Source organism: Lingula anatina, chromosome 2, assembly GCF_051362555.1.
Source record: "Lingula anatina isolate TDL-2025a chromosome 2, LinAna3.0, whole genome shotgun sequence".
In the NCBI taxonomy this organism is placed as follows: domain Eukaryota; kingdom Metazoa; phylum Brachiopoda; class Lingulata; order Lingulida; family Lingulidae; genus Lingula; species Lingula anatina.
In genome coordinates this window covers 39803159-39826512 of record NC_141768.1, presented here as the reverse complement: position 1 = coordinate 39826512, position 23354 = coordinate 39803159, and the positions used below count along the sequence as shown (strand labels likewise).

Here is a 23354-nt window from a genome sequence, read left to right as displayed (position 1 = left end):
AAATAGGCACTGGCAAACATTCATTCCATGGATCATTATCTTCAAATACCTGAGAAAAAACAAATAAGAAAATGAAAAATAAATACTTGAAAGACAATTGTATATTTATTCTTCATACGTTTAACATATTCAACAAGGTTAAAAAGTTTTGATTACCTATAGACCATTGTTGGCATAATACTAGACATACACACCAAATTCTGGTGGGAATATGCATCCAAATGCAGATGGCATTCTTTTCTTGAGCATTAACTTCCTTTAAATCAAACTCTGCAGCTCCACATTTGTGAACTGTTACTGAAGCAAAGTTAAATCTCTTTTTGACTAAGCACTTAAATCCTATGGTGCACTATTGTGTATACAAGTAGTACCACTGGCCTTATAAATGCCTCTGGACAATTATATCATTACCAGAAATACTAGCCATTCTTCATAATGAATACAGATTTTCTAATTAAAATTACTTAATCTATAAGTATCTAAATGCCTTTTATGTTACTTTCTTTACCTCCTGTCAAACAAGATATCCTAAATCAAAGTAGTTTTTGAAAAGAAATTTTGTAAAATTCAGCCAATCTATATGTATATTTTTTTCACTCACTTGAAAAAAATTTTAAAGAAGACTCAAATCCTCATATGACACATAACAACAAATCCTCATATGACACATAACAACAACTAACATAGCCTGGTAGTGCCAATTTTTGAGAGCACTCTTGGCTCCAGTTACACTGGTCCTTCTCGAGTTTTGAAGAATGCAACTGAAATACTAAAAAAAGAGCCTGCGCTGCCTCCTTCCCCCTACAAAGGAAAGAAAATACATGAGACAGTTAAAAATAAAATCATGCTTATATCATATTTGATATCAATGCCATTATATCACATTTAGTAACTAAAATAATTTCAAAACTAATGCTCAGAGCAACTGTACCATGCCTATGTGATGCACTTGGTGCACATTAAGCTTAAATACAAAATGTTACATTGAACATCATTTTCATTAATCTCTTATAAAAATACTATACCTACAGAAAACATGTCTCTTTGGACGCAAAATATCACAGTTATTAGGAAATATTAAGTGTAAGTTTTTAACAGACATTCTGCTATCATCTAAATAGTAATTTATTACTTATCCAATTAATCAATCCGGAAATAGATTTCTCAATCACTGGCCATGGTCTTAGACTAGCAAAAACAAGCTATACTACTTTATAATTGCACAAGTGTTCACATTCATAATGCATCTAATTGCCTCTTATAAAACACATCCACTGCACTTGGATACTTATACTGTCAAGTTACAGTTGGAATGAAAAAATACTGTGGGAAAAGATATTGCGATGTTCTATAAGCATTATACTGGACAAATCTATACACTGGCATTTTTATTAAATGACAGCTTCTCATTGTTTCTTTATAAGCCTTAGAATATATTCTAACTAGCAATAGCCTATAGATCAAATCAAAATTATTTTCAAACATCTTGCTCCTTCAGAGAAGGATAATCTCAAATAGCTGGTAGATCATCTGGCTGCGTGAAACCAGAGCCTATTGTGCTTATCACCACTCCTCGCGCACTCAGTGCGGCACTGTTTGTGCGAGACAGATGGGTCATCTGAAGGTCGTGGCCAGAGCCTGAGGAGGCAGCGCTAGGACACACCTGTCTATGGCGCACTTTGTACTTGTTGATAGCGACCACTATCACCACAAAGAGACTGAAAACTATCAGAGAAGCTATCACTATTCCAACTACTGCTGCTGCACCCAGACGAAAGGGACTGTCGGTGTTCAGATTTGTAGACCTGAAAGAAGTCAAAATATGAACAATGACATGATTTACAATATATATCATAATACCATGTTTTATTATTCAGAATTGGTACAATCTGAAACACCTTTAAAACATAACAGGTGGATCTGGATAACTTTAAAAGAAGAAATAACTTTCTCCTCCAATATGCAACTTTTTTTCTCATCTCTGTTTATCCCTTACCTGAGTGATAATGGTTTTATTTCTTCTCCTAAGTACTCGACTTTGAACTGTTCTTCTTTTACCAGTTTGGCCAATTGAGCATAGGCAGTCTTTACCACAGGACCTAGCAAGTAAAAGCAAACAGGGATTTACATTTCACCACCAACACTCTTTACTGGACATCATTGGCTTTTCACAATTTAAAATTTGGCTGGAACAAAAAATAAATTTCTGTTCAAAATCTAATTTTTTATCAAATATTATAACCACCCCAACCATAACTGAATATTTACCAGGAATGGGGAAAACATCTTTTTTTTTTTTTTTTAATTGTGCAATGTGTGTCAAAGACAACTTACCCTGGTCTTCGTAAGTTGCAGGGAGGATATCAAACTGCACAATAACACTGCCTTCTCTCACAGAAATATTATCTATTCTATCACTGGTAATTTTGATTGCTTTTAGCACCTCTTTTATCACTGCCTTCTGGAAGGAATCCACCCTCCCAGCAGCAACAAGAGCAGTGTAGTTTATATTGAACGTCAGTTCTGCAGTGACTGAAGAAGATGGGTCTGGAAATAGAGATAACCATGGTCAAGAGTTGCTATAACAATACTAAACTGGTAATAATTTATCTTGCTGGGAATGAATATATTGCCAAAAAGTACTTGTACAAGAAGACTCTTGACACACTGAAAATCTATATAGTATTCCAACTGTTTGCAATGCCTTGAAAACCAAGTATAATTTCAATAAATGCCATAAATAGTAAGAGGATGTCACAATCACACTTACCTTTAACAGTAACTCTAATTGTGGTTGTGGAAGGGGTAGTCGATGTTGATGATGATGGTGGTAATGATGATGATGAGGATGAAGATTGAGGGGTAACACGAGGGCGAGGGGATGAGGGAAGAGTTGCACACAGCACTCCTTCCATAGGACACAGAAGAGAGCCCAAAAGACCCGGAATCTGAAATATCAGGATACGCTTATATTTAAAATAAGGACGAATATGCTGAGCATTCAGAACTGTCTAAAATACAAAACCTTTTAAAACATTTAAAATTAAGATCATAATTCTTATAAGAAAATTTTCAAATAAATAATTAAATAAATAAACAAAAAGCATAATATTAAAAGATATCATCATGAAGCAAATTTAGGTAATGTATGTTATCATATCGCCAGAATTTTCACAAACATCCAACTAGATTCCACATTTTGTTTCACCAGCAAAGAAAAGGGAGAATGATATAAACAATTCTGATTTATATTCAAAGTTCATTTTGTCAATTGCTGGGAAATGCAGGTGAAAAACATTCAGTAGTCCTTATCTCTAAAACCGATTTAGATTTTATTTAAAAAAAGGAAGTCACCTCAACCATGTCTCCTCCAGGACAAGGAATCCAGCTGGAGTTTCCAACCCTGACCTCCACTTGGTTAATCCCTGCACACCTGTGTTCATAGCACCTGCCAGAGTAATCCATAGCACCATTGGTTCCCTGAAGTACAATACATAGTATGTGCTATATTATATATTACCTCTAAGCAGGTAACACATCAAACTGTTTAAGTTCCAGTTTCGATTTCCATTTTCCAACTTTACTGATTTAGAAGTCTAAACCGCACCTAACATATTCCAGAATCTAGAAGTTGTGCTTTTTGCCAAAGTTCAGAAATATTCTGGTTCTACTTTGTAGACAAATGAAATAAATGAAACTGGTGCAAAAAAAAAAATAAAATGTGACACTGTGCACTTACTGAAAGAGTGAGGTTAGACAGGAAGCACCTGCTGTTTGAACTATGAACTTCACCGTATCCAAGCGACACAGAAGCACCAAATGGAAGAAAACATGCACCCTGAAGAAAAACAAATTTAAGAGACCTTTCTTTTTACATTTATAAGCTTTCTTGGTTCTAGCTCATTTTTTACAGAATGGCTGGTTATACAGTAATATGGTACAGACCTAACAATAGTTTATGACAACCTTTGCATACATGCAAGTAATACTGCTAGTAATGCACTTTGAACATAGAAGACTGCAAGTAATGAAGTACTGAATCAAAGAGTAAATACTTTTTAACCTGTAAAATGCAAATAGTGCAAAAATGACAATATGACTCATGAGACCCAAATAACATCCTTTTTTGCTTTCCTTAACACTAATTTCAGAGAAATCAAACACAGAAGGTTGAAAAAAAAATAAAACTACAACTTACCCCAGGTTGAGCAATAAATATCCTGCAAGATCCCAAGAAATCATCTTTGCTGCATTGAGCTTTGTCCAAGTGCAGATAATGACAGCCCAAATCACTACAGTGTAAATTAAATGTTTGTCAAATTTCAAAATTACAGTTATGTAAACATCTGAGTAAAATAATGTATCATAAACAAAAATAAACTTCAAATCAAATCAAGAATAAACTAACAAAATTTATCTAATATTCTATCTTTCACTTTATTTTTATTTTCTACATATTAAGTGGCACTTAATAAATATTTGAAGAGAGGCATTGCTGTTACAAACTGGTTGGAGAACTAACAGCACTATGAAATGATCTTATTTCTTTTTAAAAGAAAACTCATCACTCACTTTCCTGTACAGAAAAACTCAGACTCGTCATTGCAGGCTTGTTGCAAACCAAAGTCACAGCCTTCATCTGAAGGGTGAAAAAAATTTATGAAGTAAAACAGATCATCTATTTAAATGTTATCGTTATTTATCAATCCATTTACTGTTTCATGATATAAGACTTTTAGCCAAAGAAAATTCAGTTTCCAATCACGTATCTACTAGTGTTAGACTATACTGATAGATTATTACTTTGCTTACTAATATTAAAATTTTTACCTTTTCCCCAGTGGTAGTCATCTACTTCCTGATAGTTAACCTTGTACCATCCCATATCCTCAAACAGTGACATTGTCATGTTATCTATAAATGTTAAATGTGGCTAGAAGAACAAAAATAAAATTTGTTACATAAGTAAAAATCAATCAAAAAAAAAATAATAATAATAATAAAAAATACAGTGCACAGTTTTTAATACATTTTGTAAATAAGGTTTTACATTAAGATAAAACCCAGTGAAAACCAAGTGTTAACTTCAGATCTAGTGGATACAAAAAATGTCCAGAATTTTAGACACATGAAAGCTGCTTCTACAATTCAAATTTACCATTACTTAATACTACCTAACAACATTGCCTCCAGCTCAAGTTTTTGACTTGCCAGCTTTTTTCAATACTAGTGGAGTTTAATTTCAAATGAAATAGCGAGGATTTTAATTGCAGTTAAATCCCTCTTACCAAGCCTATAGATGGCGCCATGATAGATCCTTGTAGAAACCTTGCATCCCAGTGAGAGTCAATATTGCTATTCTGAATAAAAAATCAACAGCAATAATATTACATAAATCATGTAAAAGAATCCTTAAAATTATCACAAAGTTAAGAATACATTATATTATCAATAGAAAAATGTGTCCCGAACTTTTATGTGAAAAAAATCAAACACCTGACAAAACAAACAAAACCTGAAAACATTAACAACTGGTAACATCAAGCTCACTTACAATCAATCATCCAACTTAACTTACTCTTGCAAAGGATATTGTTCATAACTTACCACCAAATGTAAAGGTGCGCCAAACTCATTGACAGGATGTGTTGTGCAGTTATAATGTTGTGAAGTAGCAGTAACATGTGTAGGTGTGATGATTCTCTCTACTCTAGAGACTGAGCCCGTAACACGGTGTCTTTTGGGACAGTTTAGGCCGGAGGCTGTCAAAGAAAAAACAATCTGTTATAATTTTTGACCTAAATAGTCAATAAAACAAGAGAATATGAAATGTTTCGCGTCATCTTCAGAAATTGAATTTTCTTTTTCATGAAAGAGACATATTAAAACTCCATTTGGTATATAAACTAAATCAACTTCCACTTAGATAAGAATTCTGTAACCATTAACACAAAAAGAGGCTTCTTACAAGGTAAAATATTGTTATTATCAAAGCACAAATTTTCAAAAAGACCCGTTATTTATTTTTAAAATGCTGCTGCTGATGGAAACCCACAACTCACCTGAATGAGAACAATCACGGTATTCATCAAGCAGGTTCTTGGAGAAGCCAAGAGCATGGAATAGTTCATGGATCATAGTCTGAAAAAGGAGGAGATGCACAATTACCCAATTGTTAAACATGTCAAGAATAAAATTCATGTCATTTTACTCAATCCTGCAATATCAGAACTCAAATTCTTTTCACAAATAAACAATATGCGTACATAACATTTCTACTTAATAATAATATACTTCCTAACAATGTTGAATTTTCTTTTGACGTGATACTAAATGATCAGAACAAGTAACAATCTTACCAGCACTGCTTTGCTTTCCTCAAATGTACCATCATTTAAGTGTGTTGGGCAGAAGTTAACATATCCTGCCACAGGGCGGCCATTTTGATCTTGTCGACAATAAGAAGCATATGCCATCACAGCAAAATTCTGGGAACAAGGAAAAAAGGAAACCCTCAGAAAATGACATACTTCTAAATTAATAAGAAAATGAGAGAGCTACTTGCACACATTATGAAATAACACTGAGAATGCTTTGTTAAATAAAATGTCTAGTGTCTCACTAAAAATAGCAAATCCAAACCAAATAATAATGCTAGTTAAATTTTACCACAGAAAATTGGACAAGACTTCTCTAATTTAAAAAAAAAAAAAAAAAAAAAAAAAAAAAAAAAAAAAAAAAAACACTTTTTGACTTCAGCAAAAATAATGCCAAATTAACTTCTGAATGTATTAAGTACAGGCAATACCCCTTACATCTCTTGAACAGCTGCCCGTACTGCGAGCCTGAATGTAAACCACATAGTCTGCAGCTAGGAGACCAGGGCCATCTGAGAAGTGTTGCTGGTTTGGTTGGGATGCATTGTAACCATAAGTACTAAACCCACTCAGGTGTTCTCTAGGGATCTGTAGGGAAAATGTTAAGTATCAGTTGTCCACAATATTCAATAATATTTTACCTTAAGTCAGAGTTCAATTTTTTTTCAATTTTTAAAAAGATCTGACGATGATCATTTTCCTTTTCTAGGAAAAGACAATTAAACATGACTAAGTTCCTGAAAAAATAAAAAAAAGGTTAACAAATAACGCAAACACTACGGTAACTTCAAAAGTAATGGTTGACAATGATATAACCTTCCCTAATCTGGAGGATAATACTCCTCTTAATTTAAGTAGAATACAGAGAAGCTGGTGGTTATAAGAGTATGTTGGAAACAAAGAGAGACCTGTTAACCTGACTGCAATCAGCCAGAATCCCTGTGGAACTGGATCGATCTACGTAGAATGATAGCTTTATTGGGAATGAGCCTTTATTTTGCACCAAATAGTGTCAAAGAATGGTTTGAAAAAAATGAAAATGTACCTTTCTAGGAAATTAGAGAGTTTAAAGTTCTTTTAGGTATAAAACTATCAATGGTATTTCAAACATACCCTTTAATTCAATGTCTTAACAATGGTTTTATTTCTTGTCTGAATAGTTTAATATGTTAATGTTTTAATACTGTTAAGTCAAATTAACTTGTAAGAATTAAGACTAAAATATTGTTATTATTATTATAAATATTATAAATAATATTTATAATATTTATAAATAATATTATAAATATTATTTAAACCATTATTAATATTATCATTTTTTCATCTAAACTGATATCATATAGAAGAAGATTTTCTTACAACAAAATCATCTGGGCCACATTTTTCATCACTGTCTCTATATCCAACTTTTAGCTCTTGGCACCTGAAAAAATATAATTATGTATTATATGAATATTCCTTCTAACCTTACATGTAGCAAGTGAAATTGTTTGCAAATCAACAGTTTTGTTTCACACTGATTTTAATGGGAAAATTTGTGTAAAACTTAAAACTTCTTTACAATAAGCCATCTTCTTTATTCTGTTAAGTAGTTCTTTGTGTAATTTTTGTTGCACTGAACACGTTTAATAACATAAATTTAAATCACATTAAAACATCCTATGTAGTAGTTTAACATTAACAAATTAAATAAATTTAATAAACCAACAGCCTGTTACAACAGATACAAGTATTAAGCCTTCTTTTCATCAAAAGTACACATACATTATAACCTGATGAAATGGTTTTTGAAATACATAATAAGTCTTACCTTCCAGCATTGGGACCATCTGACCAGAAGATATTGCAGGCCTCTCTACTAAGGAGAAGTGGACCTTGGACATGGATAACTACAAGAAATACAGAGTTAAATCTAAAGATTCACATTGAATTTTGTTCAAATGAATATGGGATGTTTATTTCCAACATAATCATTATAATATATTATTCCAACCAAACACCAAAGGCCATTTGTTTACAAAATAAAATGAATTTTGAACAAAAAGGCATTGAAACAAATACACTCTCCTCTTTCCCCGCTTCACTCATTTTCTACAAGTTTCTCACACTCTAAACTCTTTCCTGCACTTTTACCCCTACAATTCAAAATCAAAACTCATTAAAACTGGAAAATATATTCAGTTTGCTTTGATCATTATTGTAAGAGAACAATTTATTTTAAATTATTCTTAAAGGATTTATAAAAAATATTTGCTCAAGGACAGGATACAAAAAAATTTAACAGATTCATTTTTTCTTCAACAAATACAAACACTCTATGTTGAAATGTGTCCCAACCTTGGTAAATCCATTAACACATGTTTCAAAGTCTACAACATTTTACCAGAAGAAAAAAAAAACTGCTGGAAAAAATCCCAGGTTGCTTAGATACAGGAGGAAAACATTGGAATACATGTCACACAGTGTGAATTAATTCCCATTCCCTGTCAACAACACCTAGACTTGAGTGAAAAGGGTATTTTCTACTCCTTTAACTTTACGAGCAACTTTTAGTCTTTCTAAATGAAGATGCAAACCAAGACCAGTATGAGTCTTTTTTTATTAGAAAGGTCGTGATACCCTACCAACAAGATCATATCTGATATGTTTCTAAAGGTTAAATGCTGAAAAACATATGCCCATATACCCCATTTTACATCAATTTACTGAATCAAAATCGGTAAATATGAAGGGGCAATTTTGTGTTATATTCTAGAATTTAACTGTGACATACACACACATTCACACTTTCCAATGCTTTTAACTCTTAAAAAGATAATTCATCAAAGATGATTTTTGTCTTATGTGCATTTAAATCATTTCAAATTTACACAGTTCATGTTGGAGAAAGATGAAAAGAAACAGATATACAAGAAACCAGGCTTAGCTAAAGGCTAATCTCTAGGTTAACAAAACCAGGTAGAATTTGTCCGTCTCTTTATCTTAACCTGTCAATAGCTACCGTGATCTGTGTATACTGTTGCTCCATAACATAAGATTGGGCTCTCCTGGCATCACAATGTAAATCAATACATATTCTAGTTACCACATCAGGTACTGCACAGTTACTTTTGTGTGAAATAAATATACAAATAAAAATACCCATTTTTTTAGAATCTATCATAGATTTAATGTGCAATCAGTTCAATACATTTTATGTTGCTGGGTAATGACAATCGTACACATATGTCAATTGCAAAGTTCATATCTTCACGTGTTCACACATGCATTACACTCAATTCATTTTATGCAATAGGATTAAATCAACACCCTACTTGTACACCTTTTAGACTCAGCATAATGGCCCACATAAAAAATGTTGTCCTTTATTGACTATAATCTCAATGCAACATAATTGAGGAAACACTAGGAACAGTCAGTGTTTACTGTTCTCTCCCGGCAACTGCACCAACAGAGGGAGAGTCCAATGATTACTCCACATCAATGCTGGAGTTTAATGCACAAACACACTGCTTAAGCTGGGTCTTGTTTAAGTAAGCGGAGCAGAGAAATGGAAACCAAACACAGTAAACATATTTACCCTCCCTTTGTCTCCTTCCCTGTGCAGGAACTTTGTTAACATTTTTCTTGTACCTTGTTTTGATTTTGGGCATGAAATAAGGTACAGTTGCCTTCCTCACAAATTACCCGTTTCATTGTTGCAGATGATTACTTAAAATGTCATTCTCCAAAATAAACAAGATTTGTTTGTAAATCATATACCCTGTTCCTGACCAATAGCCATCAGGGGCACATCAAAACCCAGTCCCACAACACTACGATAACTTCATAACAAACAGTATTAAGTGTACATTTCTTTTCATCTTTTTTAAAAATCATTATTATTCATAGACACAAGACAATGCCGATGCCTCAAAAGAAGATACAGGAAGAGAGAAAAATGATCAGAGAGCTAAAGAAGTATCTGTGCAAGCTACTAATAAATATGGAGCATCACTTATTTTATCCACTTCATCACTTCAAAAATAAACATTTTATATACATACAAAGTTTCCCACTTTCATTTCCGTAGAGCTTTTTAATTGTCTTTAACATGTATATTGACTATAACCTCAATGCAACTTCATTAATTTAATATACAAGTTTTGTTCAAATTTTTAAATAATCACCACACATTCCCTCTACTATACCAAAGGTACAATGAAAAATTTTTTTTTTAATAAGAATACAAATTTTCTAGGAAAGTTGGATAAAAATAAGTTAGTAATTTCTGAATAAATGAACCTCTGGCCCTGGCCTTACATGAAGGGAGTAAAATTTTCAATTGGCTTTAACACTCACCTGACAAAAGATTTGAGATTCTTGTAATGGCCATATTAACAGTATTTCTGAGGCGACCTTCTTCATTTTCAGAAAGACCCAAGTTCTCATAGTGGGCTATAATGCGGATGGGTTCATACGCTTCAACCACACGTTTCCTTCTGTATTTATAATTTATCTTATTTTTCGAGTTATCCAAACTGTGTTCTGTTTGACTAGAATATTTGTCATCATGTCTGTGGCTGCTGGACCTATACTGTAAAGTGGATACTGGGACTGTATCTGGCTGGATCTGGTCATGGATGCAGGACCCATGAAGTCCAGTGACAGCCAGCAGCAGCCATAATGCCACGACTGCACCAATATATGGAAGCAGCATCTTCTGATTTTTCTAAGATGCTACATCTTACTTGATTGTCTTTTCCAAAGTAGATGGACACTGCTGAAACAAAGAAACATGTCTTATACACATGCATGATAATGGCTTGATCTTTTAAATGGGGAAAAATTATCAATCTTTTAGAAACATAAAAAAACAAGATTTGAAAAAAATGTTTCTGTGAAGCACTTGCAGTGCTTTTACTGTATAAATTTAAAAAGAACTTGAAGGAAGCCTGCTTTTCATTTTTGATCCTACCAATCAATAAAACTGATCTGATTTTTATAATAAATTAATTAAAAAATACTGTATCTATAAAATTCACAATTTTTCCCATAAAAAGTTTAGGTGATTACCATAAATGACTGATTCACATATGATCTGCTTATTAATATGGTGTAATTATAAGGGCTAAATACTGGTGTTTGGAAGAAAAATGAGACAATTCAATACTTGACTAAAATCACAATATATTTTACCAAAATGATAATGCAATTTTAAGCAAAGGGAACTCCTCATTGCATTTTTCTAAATTTAATAATTTGACACACCTTTTAACATAAATACAGTATCTATCTACATTTGAATAAAAAGATTTAAGACAATGAAAACCTATCTACAATGAATGTACGCTAACTTCATCCTTTAGACACTTTATATCAAAATAACATATAAATATGCCAAATGGCCAGGCTTAGAAACTACTTAAGTCGTATATTTGCAGGTCTATATGTCATGCAGAACTACTAATATTTCCCAGTTCTGAAATTAAAGATGATAAAACCTCTAAAATAAAAACACTTGGTATCATATTTCCTTCTAAAATGCACCAGAAGACATATGATGGTCTAGGTGACTGGGAAGTCACTCTAAATGTTGGTACAAAACCTTGAAACCAATTGCAGGGAAAGGTCAAGAAATGGTTCCAAAGTAGGAAATATTTCCTTTTTTTTTCCAAAAAAATTAAATTTGGTAAGAATATCCCATATAAGGTAATTTTAATCAAACAAAGTACCGGTATTAATGGCAGTGGGAAAAACAAGTGCTGAATTTTTTGCTTAATTCATCTTTTGCCTTTGATTGTCTTTTAGCAGTATTTTTAGCATTTAACAGTTGCATTACTGATGTTATTTCTTGGCGTAAATTTTGCTGCTTTACTTCACAAGTAACATTCAAATCAAATCCTTATTTGGTTTAAACAATCCATCAGAGTTCCAAATATGTGTATGATATCATCAGTGTTTGTTAAAAAATCAAAACAAAAGACAAGTACACGTCGTTTGCTGGCTAACATACAGTAAGTTGCACTGCACATTACAATCACTACTAGTGGTTGTACAATGATTCCAGTACTTGTACCGACTTCTTGACTTCATGTTTGACACAACAAATCAAAACTAAAGTTAACGTTAGATCTCGAACGAAAAAGACCTTAGTCCAACAGACCAATATTGATAATTCTACTCACACTCCATTCATTCAACATAACAGAGTTTATGTCAGAAAAACTTCTTACCGTTTTGACATTGTTACCATTCCACACCTTCCTTCCTAAAGTCTCTCCAAACGTCACGCGGAGTTACTATTCGTCACCGATTGGTTGGTATGAACTCCGCGCCTGCGCTCTAATCTTCACCTCATGGTTCCGGTACATGCATGAAAATGTCAACAGTCGTGAGCTCGCCGTATTTTTGCACGGCTGGCAGAGGAACAGAGCGTTTTCTAGTCGAGGAACTGAAGGCAAAAGGTGCAACGCAGGTAAGGGTATTATGCATTCAATAATTTCTGTATATATCAGTAATAAAGCGAATAGATTTTTTTCTCAAAGGCAGCTAGCGATTTACGAAGTACTATTTCAGCATTTGTAGTTCTAAATTGCAGAGTTGGCATTGGACCCGTGTGGCATGATGTTTCATGTGCCATTAGCACTCTTACTTTTGGCTTTTTTGATATGCACGATATGTGTTAAAATATATTAACACAAATTGCACATATCAGAAGCCGTAATTAAAGTGGTTACGACGCTTGAAACACCGTGCTATGATCCTGTGGTTTTTGTGAGGAGCACATTTATTTACAATATTGAATTAGAATGATGGCAAGTTGCATGTGTGCTTTGGTTAAAATGTGAATACAAATTCAATTTGTTATCATATATTTATAAAAGCAAACATTTTTTTATTTTTATTTAACTGTTTGAAAAATGCAAAATGATGACACGTTTTGTTTATTTCAAGGTTCAACAGTTTGATGGTAAGGTTTTATTTCACTTTCAAGGCAAGTGTGAGAAGCTTATTGACACAAGATCAGCTGAAAGATTGTTTATCCAAGTATGTTTTCAGAATAATATAGGTTTCACCAGAAGGAAAGGTTTGTCCAGAGATTATCTCAAATAATTTTTTTTAAAAGACAGTAATTTAAAAAAAATTACAGCTTTGAGTCTTTTCCTTTGACTGTTGATAGGCACATCCTAGTTCAAGATTTTCATGTTCACTGTACTTGTTGCAACAATGTATTGTCAATTATATTATAAATAAGTTTCTTAAAAATAAGCTTTGTGATTAAGATTTCTTAAAAATAAGTCTTGTTATCTTATTCACTGTTTGTATTTTTTTTAGGTCTGCACCAAGTTTCTGAATTAATTAAACAAATCAATAGTTGGTCAGATAACCTGAACTCTTGGAAAATATTTCAATTTTCTCATAAGACTGGAGACAGTGAGAAAACAGCCATTGGAAATAATGATGACCATACCCTAGCAAAGAGGCAGAAATTGGATTCAGAGTCACAAGTTACTTTTAGAGTCTCTTGCAAGTGTTCAGGCAACACTGGGAGAATGTTTTCATTACAGCAATGGTCAAAAACTCTTGGTATTGCTGTAGCAAAGAAAACAGGCTGGAAAGCTGACCTCAAAGATCCCATGCTGGAAATATATATTCAGATCAATGATGGTCATTTTGTCATTGGCCTTCCAGTAACTAAAATCCCACTTTCAAAAAGGACTTACATCAAGCACATAGGTCTCAGGTCCACAGTCAGTTGGATTCTATGCTCCTTATGTGACATTTCCCCATGTGATGTTGTATTAGACCCCATGTGTGGAGCAGCAACCATCTTAATGGAGGCACAGCACAGCTGGCCCCATGCCAGATATTATGGATTTGACATTTCAGACTCACAGCTGGTGAAAGCAAGTGAAAATAAACAACTTTTACCTGATTCTAATAGCATTGAATTGCTACAAGCAGATGTCAGGCAGCTACCAATGAAATCAGGCAGTGTGGATGTCATTATATGTGATCCTCCATTTGGATATAAACATTGTAGCCCAAAGACTGTGGAAACCCTTTACCCACTGATGATCTCTGAGATGAACAGGGTATTGAAGCCAGGAGGAAGAGTGGTTCTTCTCACAGTCACAGAGCTGAAAGATTTGGTCTTACACCTGGTTTCAGGTCAGCATGCTCATAAAGAGATAGATGTTGATTCTAATCAAGTAGTTATTAGACAAGAAAAGAAATATGTGGGACAAGAAATTCACACCCCTGCTGATTTGGGAACTGTCAACAGTGAAGCGGAGCTCGATAAACGTTTAGAAGTTGCAAGCACTGGTCATGCAGTAGACCTGGGCAATAAGAATGGTAACGCCGAGCACAATAAGAACTTTGAGAACAGTAAAAATGATCCTAGGTCCAGTAGTAAATGTGTAGAGGAAGAGGTCAAGCACATATCTTGGGTATTACAGCAGTGTAGTTATTTGAAACTTGGAGAAACGCATGCTCAGATTATGGTTTTTACCAAAAAATTGTGAACCTTTTGATGCAGACATTTATCAATCATTTGAAATGAACACAAAATATTTTAATCATTTTTGTAGCATTTTATTTGGTAAGATAAACTATGAAAAGTCCTGCAAATTGCATTTTATTTTTCTTTATTATGAATCCTCTTCTTATTTCACTTTAAATGTGGAATAATAGTATGTCTTGATGGGATATGTGCTTGATACATATTTTTCCAATCTCTAACAGTATTTAAAATACAATCGATCATAAAAAGATTATTTCTGCCATAAATGAAGAGTCCTGAAAAGAGTCCCTGACATAAATAGCAGTGCATTTTTAACTTCTAACAATGCATGCATACAAAGTTCCATAAATGTAGACGCTCGATGGCTGAATAGTAAATGACGCCAACTCTTCACCTTCATGTTAGAAGCACACCCACTGACTAGTATGAATCTTTCACAACCACAATCATGTTGTGGTAAATGTTTCCTTCCCTGTTACACTGGCTATTTTTTTGTCGAGATTCCACCATCATGGCTTCATGTCTTGGAACAATTGTTCTTCAGTCCACCAACTTGAACTTTGTTTTTGTCATATATCTAAAAGAAAAAGGAGATTACTAAGGTGACAGCAACAGATTGCCTTCCTGGTAAATTTGCAGGTTTATAGATTTCACACTGCCTAACACATGCTTAAAACAAACATGTAAGGGAAATTATTTTCAGAAATCTCTACTTGGGTTTTCAACTTGCATATTAAACATTAAGTTATATACTAACCACACACTTTATGTGCCAGCCTTCCACTTCAGTTTATCTTGAGTGGGCAGAGAGGGGTGTGTAAACGCACACTGAGATTTGTTGTTACAACTGATGCCAAAGCGACATGGCTGAAATTGGAAAACAAAAATCACATCAGTCCAGCAATGTATTAGTTGGTAACATATTAAAAGTATAACTACCAATAACATATTAAATCACACACACAGACCCACAAAATCTTTTATACTGCTAGTCAAAAGAAATATCTGACCATTCAAACCAATGTAATTTCCAAAAGTCATTTCAACAAGTGAAAAATTAACACAATTGTGTATGAAGTAAACATCTGTGCAAATCACAAATTCTGAACTTTATTCAGCTACAGATGGTCTTTGGACTTTACTCTAAAAAAGCAATAAAAATTTATGTTAAGCTTTAAGTCGACATGCAAGCATTCATTATTCTTAATCTTTTTTTAAAGCAAATGGTAAACTATGTGTACATACCTTTGGGTGACTGAAAACACAGTTAACATTTGTGCAGTTTGGGATGTATTTGCAGGTGATCTGTTTGGGACCTTTTGGCACTGGGGGGATGCTGGCATGTGATGTAGGAAATAAAAACTTAGGAGGGGCTATAACCACTGGAAATGTAAAATATGGAAAGAATATTTAGTGTCAACCTAAAGCTTTGGATACGTCTACTTACCACTTCTATCAAAATTCTTAAATCTACACTTTATCATACTTAATAAATATGGAAATTACAATTATCAAACATTCTTCCAGTTTCATTTCTCCATTTTAATTTTTTTCACACAAAATACTTAATGACATAAACCCAACTTCTCAATATCATCACCTCCATATATAAACAAAAACAAAGAAAAACTTGCTGCTAATGTGCTTTTTTTAACTTATTTAGCGTTTACACTAAGTATCAAGACAGCTTACCCTGCTGTACAGTGGGTATTACTGGGCTTCGCTTGCTTGCATGTGTAAATGGACAATCACTCCTGCTACAGTTGGCATCAAACTTGCAGTTGGGATGCACAAATAAACACTTGTCTCCATATTTGCACTTAGGGAATGTTCTGCAAGTAATAAAATTATCAAGTTCTTTCATTCTGCAGGTTGCCAATGTTAAACATTTCATTTTTCTAAGGTTTAATCAAGTCTGTGAAGTTCAGTTTACAAGAGAGCTATTTTGAGCATTTTACCATCTATGAATTTACTTCTAATGCACAATGAGTCCAATATTATTTCTTTTCCTTTCTGCACTACTAAAAATGATGGGTAAAAAATGTAAGAGTCCTTACTTGCACTGTGTTTTTGGGTGATGATATTGACAACTTTCACCATTTTTGCATGTAGGCCAAAATTTACACCTCTCAGCTGGCTTCATTTTTTTCCTTGGTGATGTGTTGTTCTCTTGCTCCTCCACTGCATCCTCTTTAAAATTGAAAAATCATAAATTAATGGAGATTTTTCACATAAATGTGCATAAATGAAAATAAATGTGGGAATGAAGTTTGACATCCTTACTTACCACTGCAAATCTGAGCACACCAAACATGCATGCATGCATAAATACATACTTCAATTGCAAAGCAAATTTAACATGTTCACGAATTAAACATACCATCAGAATCTGCTGCTAGGTTTATTGACAGTCCCTGGACTGGAGGTCTTTTTCTTGAAGTCAGATTCTTGGTGGCAGAGTCCTCCACAATTATCACCTCTCCTCCCTCATTACTGTCCATGTCCTCCTCGTCGCTGTATGACCCTCTTCTCCGGTGTCTCAGGTCAGAGGGGTTCACACCATCCAGAGTGACCACAAACTTTGGACTGGTCATACCAGCACTCCTGGGACTGGAAATGAAAATGGACCTCTAAACATAAAAATCCCAAAAATGCAAGCACATGAGGCACGCACCTAATTTGGAGAGTCAAGGTACATAAATACAAAACTCAAACCCAAAAGATTACTGGGCAAAAATTGGGAAGGCACTCATCTCTACTGTAATGAAGTAAAAACTTATCTTCAATGACAAAATCACAAAAGCAGACAACCTGGCATTTACAATAAAGTGACGCAAGGTGATGTGATTCATAAACAGCAAGCAGCAAAATGTCTGCAGGCAAGTTAAACATCACGAACTATTTGTGGTAATGATAACAAAATTTAAACCTCTGATTTCAATGTGGTAAGCTATAACCACAAAAGCAATCTGAAAAAAAGGATATGCAAATAAAGAAAATCGGATTATCCACTAAAAAAGAAGTATCAGTTTGCTATATATATTACCATTAACACTATGTCCAGGAGCTGATAAATGCAACAAATATCACTATATAGTTTGCACCTCACAACCTGGTAGGGCATTAGAGGTTGTATGTGGGTGTAATGAGTAGTATGCTACCTGTAGGCCCTGTGCAAAAATGTGACAAGTATTACTGTAACAGATGTCACCTTTACCAGGTGTGGTCATGTGATCTAGAGGTGAGGTGAATAATACTCTGTTCTCACCTCACTTTGTTGTATATTCTACCTAGACAGTTAAGAAGGACAATTATAAGGCAGGATTTCTCTACAGTAACTAAAAATCAAAAGTGGACTTTGAAATGGCTTCTGACATCAACTGGCAACTTTTACAAGGACAGTAAGAGATACATTCATGAGACAGAATTTCAATACAGCTAGAGGTTTCACTACAGATACAAATTTACAAATAAATTAAAATTTCATTCGACTCTGAAGTGTTGACTAGCACAATGTATTAAGCCTTATGCCCCTATTTCACACAGACCACGAATCCCACGAATGGCCAGGAATTGACAAATTTCAAGATTCGTGGTTGAATCGTAATCAGCTCGTGAAGTTCTTAACAGATTCGTATATATTCGTAGTCAGTTCTTGCAATTCTTGATCAATCAGGAATTCGTGGCAAAAATTTAAAGCTATTCAAAGTTTTGGCCAAGAAATCCCGATTCCAAAAAATTGTAGTGAATTTCTGGACAATATTCGTGCGATTCCAGCCGAATCCCACGAATATTCGTAACACTATCGCATCTGTATTGTAGCTGAATCGTAGAGCGTGTTGAATTAGACCAGAAAATTGGAAAAATCTCACGATTCCAGCCAAATCCCATGAATATTCGTAACACTATCGTACGTGTATCGTAACTGAACCGTGAGCGTGTTGAATTAGACCAGAAAATTGGCAAAATCTCACGAATCCTTACGAATCCTGAAATTTCTCAATTCCTGGCGATTCGTGGGATTCGTGGTCTGTGTGAAATAGGGGCCTTAGGTAACAGTACAGCTACAGCTTAATATATCAGCACAGTGCAAACAAATTACTGTTTTCACTGAGATTATAACTTTACTTAACAACAACTCTAACTACTACTACTAACTGTATTTGAAAAGTGCCAATGGGAAATGAAATCAACTTTATACATGTAATTAAGTTTATTTTTCTACATGGGGATGTTAATCAATCCATGTGAAGTGCTGCATCAGCACTATGTTACCATGAACACTTGACAAAACAGATTCCAGAAAAGCACTGATCACTTTGCTCCTCACAATCTGACAAGATGTCAGCGGCTTTATTCTCACTCCTAACAATTTCTGCAAATAAGTAAGTTATACCTGTTGATGATCTTTCTGTTATCAGGTATCCTGTCAATGCTATCACTTTCTCCAATCCTATCTACATCACTGTTGTCTTCACTGTCATTTAGGTTGAGTATGTCTGAGCTATAATCTACTGGCAAATGCACACGGGTTGGCTGGTAAGTTTTTATGATTCTGCTGTCCATCTCGGGGTATACTGAAAAAAAAACATCAAATTTCATTAACTTATATCAGATTTTGAACCATAGTTTGTTGTTTAACAAAAATAGATATGCACTGATCTCCCAGCAATCTTACCTAGTGGATAAACCAATTCCAATTGCTGTTCAATGACAATGTATTACAAGAACCGCCTTGCAAAAACGTACATGAAAAGAAACCTTTAAAAGAGTTGTGTTAACCCCTTCTTAAAATACTGACGCTGAGCATGCAAAATTTAAGTCACAACATAAACTTCAGATTGCTGAGCATACCTTCAAATTCCACTTCTTTTTCTTGGTCCTCTTCTGAGGATGCACTAGCTCCCAGTCTCTGCAGCAGTTCCTCTCGCCTGGTCTTTGAATACAGCTGCATCCCTCTACTTCTCTGCACTGGCCTTACTAGAGCATGACCTGGAGAAATGTGCATGCACCGACTGTGAACTGTCTTCTGTATTTAAAGTGAATTACATTTATATGGAATTCAACTGATAACATAAAACACTAGAGAGAACCTTTCATAAAACCAAAACAATTCCTATATCACATAATTTTGCCCACCTTAAATGACATATCATCACACTAAATTTGCCTTCATAATTACTCAAACTGAAGAACATTCTTATCTGTTATCTCATTTTCTTTTCCCTTCCAACATACTCGTTTTCCTAGTTTCTTCTGACTGATGCACTGTTCTTGTCAGCAAAGACCTGGCATCTTCAAAAGGCTCCAAGTACTGAGGTTTGATGGAAGGCTTGCGAAGTGCAGCCTTTTTGCTAGTTACTGATGTCTCTGCTTCGGTCATTGCCTTCAGTAGAAGACTCTTGTTGGCTTGCAGAGATTTTGGAACACTGGACCTGTGGTAACAGATAACGTCTTTAATAAAATTTGCGATATTTACAGATCTTTGAAAAGTATAATACAGCTTCTCCAAAAAAGGGTCATTCATTATTATATTACCAAAGTAACTCATTATCACAAGGCCCTTTCACAAGGATTTCACACACAGGAATTTTTTTTTTATTCAAAAACAAATTTTAGTGTAAATATAAAACCAGTGCAGAGATATAAACAAATGTCTATCTTTCCAAATAAGCACATCATCTTTTTCCTTTGGAGACACATTCATATTAGCCCTTACTTTCTCTCAGTTACCCTGATGACACTGGCCACACTCCCCACTGCCGGGTTGTGAGGATCATACTCCTCCTCGTCCTCCTCCTCCTCACTGTGATGTACCACTGTTCCTACCACTGAACGCCTCTGAGCATGAACAACAGGGCGGACCTGAAAACGTACATGGACAATGTCAAAAGGAATCTAGCTCAAGTCACAATTACATCATGGGTTGCCAATGTCCATAGTATCTTCATTATCGTTTTCTATCCTGAAAGTCCATTGCATCAACTTAGTACTTTACTTTTTAACATATGTAGCCATATTTTTTTAGGTTTACAATAAAAATTGGGCAACAAATGAGTGCATCCAAGACTCATCAGTATAACTTCAACTGCTCCACCTTAAACTGGCCTATATGTTCCCCATTCTGATATCAATATCATGCTAACCTTTGATGTTTTTGGAGTGTATCTGCTGAATGCTCCAGATTTGGCAGATACTTTAGCTGGTGCCACAGAGGTAACAGACCTCACTGGGGCTGCCTTCTGAACAGTAGGCAAAACTTTTGAAGACACTTTGGTCTGTTTTTTATCTTGAGTTGATTTATGCAAACTGTCTTTGGGCTCTTCTTCCCGAAATTCATCTAAATATAAAATTGAACAAAAAAGTGCATAAACAAGAAGACAGATAATTAATGCATGAAAATTAACACTTATCTTTATAAAAAAAACTTTAAGCGCCAATTCATTTTGCTTTTTTTTGCATTATGTGTTAGGAGGATGTAAAACCTTTTGCTTAGAGTGGGATATGCAGTAATGTGTGGCATACCATCTTTTATTGTGACCTCTACTATATCAGTTGCAGGCTCTTCCAGCTTTTGATCTTTATGAGCTGCAGATTTGTTGGATGTGACACTTTTCTCTTTCTTTTGTTTTTCCTTGTCTTTCAAAGCATCATTGATTTCTGTTGTTTTCTTGGTCTGGCTGACTCCTGTCTGTGATTTCGCTCTGTCTTGGATAGCATCTTCATGTACAATTACTGGCTCGGCTTTGGGTTGCTCTTCAGAAAAGAATTAGAAGCATTTCATGAGCAGCAAAGTCTTAAAAAAGTGCTAAAGATCTTCAAGTGTTGGGATCAAATTGATGAATAACACTTTAAAAATTCAAATTCCAGACTTAAACATTCCAGTAGGTACAATATACATTACCCTGATGAGGAAGGGGTGTACAATCTACCAGTACTGGGGTAGCACTAACACTTGCCAATTTAGCCAAATGCTAAAACTGACTTAAACTGGCTGAAGAAAAAGGGCTTGATTTGACTTGTTTTAGCCAAATTATAACCATTTTGATAACAAATTGACAAAAATGTGGTGATTTGGCTAAGCAAAAAAAAAAAATTGCTAGCACTACCCCAGCAGTATCTGTAGTACTACTAGCATACCACTTGAATTTAATCCAATAACTTTTTTTTCCAAAATCATGACAAAAGATAAAAATGAAAACAAATATTTTTCACTATGGTAAACATAATATAAGTGTCAACCTTAGGCATGTTTTAGCTTAATCATGTTTTACCATCTTTTATCAAATCTTCCATTCTAGTGTCTGCAGAGTTTCCACTGGTGATGGCCTTCAATTTGGTCAGTAAACTGTGAAGCCTGAGAAATAAAATGCAGTAAAAGATTGTTATTGTTAATCAGTAGCATTAAAGAATTGTTATAAAACACTGATAGTTAACATATATAACTTAATATTTTTCTCATTATTTTTATAAAACAATTCAACAAACCATGTGACTTACCATGATGTAAATTTCTCCGTGTTGTTTCCCAAAAATAAACTGAGATCATCTGCCATCTGTTCTTTGGTTTTCTTATTAGCCACCATAACCATGATATAGTCTGGCAGTTCATCATCCACATAGGCCCCCAGGTCCACCAGCTTGGCCTTTATAGCAGACTACAGAAAATGAAAAATACAATCTTGCTATCACTTTGAAATGTATCGGAGCACATTTGGCTGTTTTTTTTCCCCCCATAATAAATAAATAAAGTTTCAAAATTAAAGGAAAGTATACTAAATGCAATACTTAAAACCCAAGTGTTCTAGATCTGCAATGCAGCCCACATATTTGACATTATTTGATATGTTAACTTTAACAGACAAACTGATACAGGTATAGGCATTTTAAGAGGTCCTGATTGCCTGTGTTTTGAACAATGTGCTGACCATGATGTATTTATGAATTCAAACTAAAAACTGAAAAATCTCAGTCATATCTGCTCAATTACGGGTAAATCCTGTACATTTGAAAGGGTGAAAATGCCATTTGAAAATGCAATCTTCTCCAATGCTAACATAATGTCATGTTTTACTTTCCAGAGATCAGCATATGATAATTGCCACAAGTTAGTTAATTCACAATCTGCTATTTATACTATAGTAAGTGTCATTGCTAGTAATTCACTACAAAAATTTCCAAACCCAAACAAGTGCCGACTTCATATTCATTTTCACCCCCTTGAAAAGGGCGTATATCAATTCTCACCCGTATTTTGTGACTTATCTCCGTTCCAATCTCCATTGTTGTGCAATTTCTCCTTATCTAAGGACACACAAAAACTATAAACTAGGGGTATAAAATATATGAACGAGGGACGAACGCAGAAATCACGATTTCCAAAATGACAGCGCTGGTACAAAACTTTGCTCGGGGATGAAAATTAAGCTGTTTTTCATTGGTCAAAATATAGCCGTTCACTTCGTTCT

General features: G+C 34.3%; 3 protein-coding genes across 9 annotated transcripts; 1 reads left to right on the top strand and 2 right to left on the bottom strand.

Annotated features, from left to right (window-relative positions):
- Positions 1 to 648: 648 nt before the first annotated feature.
- Positions 649 to 12697, bottom strand: LOC106173638 (ciliated left-right organizer metallopeptidase). Of its 3 annotated transcripts, XM_013554832.2 has the most exons (19): positions 12593 to 12697; positions 10719 to 11136; positions 8188 to 8266; positions 7737 to 7800; positions 6816 to 6965; positions 6360 to 6488; positions 6063 to 6141; positions 5608 to 5762; positions 5289 to 5360; positions 4831 to 4933; positions 4573 to 4639; positions 4199 to 4292; positions 3740 to 3838; positions 3355 to 3480; positions 2771 to 2948; positions 2335 to 2547; positions 1997 to 2099; positions 1664 to 1805; positions 649 to 801 (listed from the first exon to the last, which is right to left on the bottom strand). In XM_013554832.2, exons 2-19 carry the CDS (start codon positions 11074 to 11076, stop codon positions 727 to 729), a joined length of 2286 nt encoding a protein of 761 aa, XP_013410286.2. In that variant the 5' UTR covers positions 11077 to 11136; positions 12593 to 12697; the 3' UTR covers positions 649 to 726. The 3 variants fall into 3 exon arrangements, with proteins under 3 accessions (XP_013410286.2, XP_013410284.2, XP_013410285.2); XM_013554830.2 differs by having other exon boundaries at positions 657 to 1805; XM_013554831.2 differs by having other exon boundaries at positions 657 to 1805; positions 10719 to 11139; positions 12593 to 12674.
- A 20-nt stretch (positions 12698 to 12717) lies between these two features.
- On the top strand, positions 12718 to 15123 carry LOC106173626 (U6 snRNA (guanine-N(2))-methyltransferase THUMPD2). Of its 4 annotated transcripts, none has more exons than XM_013554807.2 (3): positions 12718 to 12834; positions 13354 to 13446; positions 13695 to 15123. In XM_013554807.2, the coding sequence occupies exons 1-3, from the start codon at positions 12729 to 12731 to the stop codon at positions 14885 to 14887; spliced, it is 1392 nt and encodes a 463-aa protein (XP_013410261.2). In that variant the 5' UTR covers positions 12718 to 12728; the 3' UTR covers positions 14888 to 15123. The 4 variants fall into 4 exon arrangements, with proteins under 4 accessions (XP_013410261.2, XP_086860199.1, XP_086860197.1 ...); XM_087004071.1 differs by having other exon boundaries at positions 12721 to 12834; positions 13314 to 13446; XM_087004072.1 differs by lacking the exon at positions 13354 to 13446 and adding an exon at positions 13314 to 13329 and having other exon boundaries at positions 12725 to 12834.
- On the bottom strand, positions 14985 to 23320 carry LOC106173623 (zinc finger CCCH domain-containing protein 14). Of its 2 annotated transcripts, XM_013554800.2 has the most exons (15): positions 23134 to 23320; positions 22387 to 22544; positions 22161 to 22243; positions 21412 to 21642; positions 21033 to 21226; positions 20606 to 20751; positions 20125 to 20321; positions 19741 to 19878; positions 19283 to 19463; positions 17267 to 17496; positions 16944 to 17076; positions 16579 to 16718; positions 16132 to 16268; positions 15651 to 15753; positions 14985 to 15463 (listed from the first exon to the last, which is right to left on the bottom strand). In XM_013554800.2, the coding sequence occupies exons 1-14, from the start codon at positions 23167 to 23169 to the stop codon at positions 15652 to 15654; spliced, it is 2106 nt and encodes a 701-aa protein (XP_013410254.2). In that variant the 5' UTR covers positions 23170 to 23320; the 3' UTR covers positions 14985 to 15463; position 15651. The 2 variants fall into 2 exon arrangements, with proteins under 2 accessions (XP_013410254.2, XP_086860196.1); XM_087004070.1 differs by lacking the exon at positions 14985 to 15463 and having other exon boundaries at positions 15644 to 15753.
- Positions 23321 to 23354: the final 34 nt, after the last annotated feature.